Below are 2500 nucleotides of genomic sequence, written 5' to 3' on the forward strand. Positions count from 1 at the left end.
TACGCTTTTCCTACACATGGTGTCTAGTTAAGCTCATTTTGCATGGTCTTTGGTTATCTTGCTCCAGAGCTTCTGCAGAAGCAGACCATTATGCTTAGCCCACTGGTCTGAGATCAGGTGTACCTGATAGTTGGCCATCTCTATGAGTTGCTCCATGTCTTTGTCTGGGTGTCTCTGTTTGAGCTCCTTCAGCGTCCTGGCCATGTCTCTCCTGGCCTCCTCCTCCTGATCCCGCCTGCCAAGACCCTCGCCGGCCCCCAGCATGCCGTCCAGGTGAGCCGCCATGCCGTCCAGCTCCAGCATGTCCATCTTGGTGAAGCCCGTCTCCTTGGCCATGTCTTCGCCCGCCTCCGTCTCCACGACGATGCCGTGGCTCTTGTCGGCACGGTAGTGCCTGCGTGCATACTTGTAGAAGAGCAGGCGTCGGTCGGCGACCCAGGCCTGCACCACGCAGACGGGGAAGAAAAGGAACGTGAGCACAGCCTCCCACACCTCCACCTCGCCGGGCGACAGCACGCACAGGATGATGTAGAGCCAGACGTAGGCGAAGACGCTCCACGCCGCCGTCACGAAGAAGACGCGCAGGTGCTTGACCTTGCGCGTCTCGCCGTCCGGCACCACGTACACGCAGAGGCCGATGATGACGAACATGTTGAAGGCGGCGCTGCCCACGATCGTGCTCGGCCCGAGATCTCCGGCTTCGAAGTGGTGCCCGCACACCTCGATGACCGAGAGCAGGATCTCGGGAGCGGAGGAGCCCAGGGCCATGAGGGTCAGGTTGGAGACGGTCTCGTTCCAGATGCGCACCGTTGCCGTGGTGGTCTCGCCGTTGGGCCTTTTGATGGTGATCTCCTTCTCCTGCGAGGTGATGACCTCGATGGAGGACATGAAGCGGTCTGCGATGATGGACATACCCAGGAACATGTAGACCAACGCGACAAAATAGACGATGGCACGGGCAACCTTGTCCCCCACGGAGGGGTTCTGAGGGTTCCACACAGGTAAGATCACGCCCTCGGAGCAGACGTCACCTTGGGAGCAGCTGCTGTTGGAGTAGTGGAGGTCAGGGGAACTGGCATTAGAGGAGTCCGAAAGACAGGTAAAGAGGAGTGGGAAGAAGAAAGGGAGGATCTTGGGGGAGAGCTGCATGGCTGGGAAAGGTCAGTCCTCCACAATGGCTATGAAGAACCTCCCTGTGGGTTCTACCTATGGAAGGAGAGAGAGAGAGAGAGAGAGAGAGAGAGAGAGAGAGAGAGAGAGAGAGAGAGAGAGAGAGAGAGAGAGAGAGAGAGAGAGAGAGAGAGAGAGAGAGAGAGAGAGAGAGAGAGAGAGAGAGAGAGAGAGACTTTTTACACCTGGACATGTTTTTAAGTGCTAGGAAATGGGACGCTGTTGCATGCAACAAACAAATTTTTAGGAGTATACTTTCAGCCACATCAAGGAGGAAATTTTAACAAATCCTTCAACGTGTGTCCAGTGCAACTTTGAGTTTACATATTCTCTCCACGTTCTGTCACACAGCTCTTATAAATGGCTATAAAAAAACAGCTTTCATAAAAGATATGAGTGTTCAGCATTTTGTAAATGGTTATCATGCTTCACTTATCGAAACAGTAAACAGAAAAGTCCTAGCAATCTGCCATGACTTTGCCATCAGCAGAGTTTGTGGTATGACTAATGGTTTATAGAGGAAAGTCGTCTTTTATTTTAATATACCTTATTAAAGCCAGAGGCTTCTCTTTAAAGGGCTCCCTGCTGAGAGCCATTCCAAATGTTCTGAAAGCTCCAGGGTCTCTGGTCTGAAGTGCCTGTCAAAGGTTTCTCTACTCTCTTTCTTGATCTGATCCATGTCCCAACAGAGTCATCCCCCATCTTCTTCCTACCATCATCCCATCCCATTCGCACTTGTCTCTCTGTCCCAGTCATTTCTCTACTTCATTTTGAGGCTCCATCTCATCTTAACATGCAGGTGCCTGTACACATAGTGAACTTAAAACCACTACAGGGTCTGCACGTGCGCATCTGTAGTCTGACCTGGAAAGAATCTAGACAGAAAATAAAATGTATAAAGCAATGAGACCTGAGACATACATGCCAGGCACACATCACATGGAGTTAAAGCATGGAAAACCACTGAGCTCTCTCCTCTCCTCCTGTCTCTCCTCTCTGTCTCTCCTCTCCTCTCTGTCTCTCCTCTGCTCCTGTCTCTCCTCTCCTCCTGTCTCTCCTCTGCTCCTGTCTCTCCTCTCCTCCTGTCTCTGTCTAATTGTCCATCTCCTCTCTGTCTCTCCTCTGCTCCTGTCTCTCCTCTCCTCTCTGTCTCTCCTCTGCTCCTGTCTCTCCTCTCCTCCTGTCCCTGTCTAATTGTCCATCTCCTCTCTGTCTCTCCTCTGCTCCTGTCTCTCCTCTCCTCTCTGTCTCTCCTCTGCTCCTGTCTCTCCTCTCCTCCTGTCCCTGTCTGACTGTCCATCTCCTCTCCATCTCTCCTCTGCTCCTGTCT

The 2500-nt window shown here is 52.4% G+C and overlaps 1 protein-coding gene across 2 annotated transcripts in view; it reads right to left on the minus strand.

Annotated features, from left to right (window-relative positions):
* The window catches only part of slc8a4b (solute carrier family 8 member 4b), a 52254-nt gene that overhangs the window by 28034 nt on the left and 21720 nt on the right, over positions 1-2500 (minus strand). Inside the window, exon 2 of one of the 2 annotated variants that reach the window (XM_027000578.2) lies at positions 124-1202. In XM_027000578.2, coding sequence (XP_026856379.2) covers positions 124-1149 — 1026 coding nt within the window. In that variant the 5' untranslated portion in view covers positions 1150-1202. Of the gene's footprint in view, positions 1-123; positions 1207-2500 lie in introns of both variants that reach the window. The other variant, XM_027000577.2, reaches the window with a different exon arrangement.

Source organism: Electrophorus electricus, chromosome 19 (genome assembly GCF_013358815.1).
Source record: "Electrophorus electricus isolate fEleEle1 chromosome 19, fEleEle1.pri, whole genome shotgun sequence".
Taxonomy (NCBI): Eukaryota; Metazoa; Chordata; class Actinopteri; order Gymnotiformes; family Gymnotidae; genus Electrophorus; species Electrophorus electricus.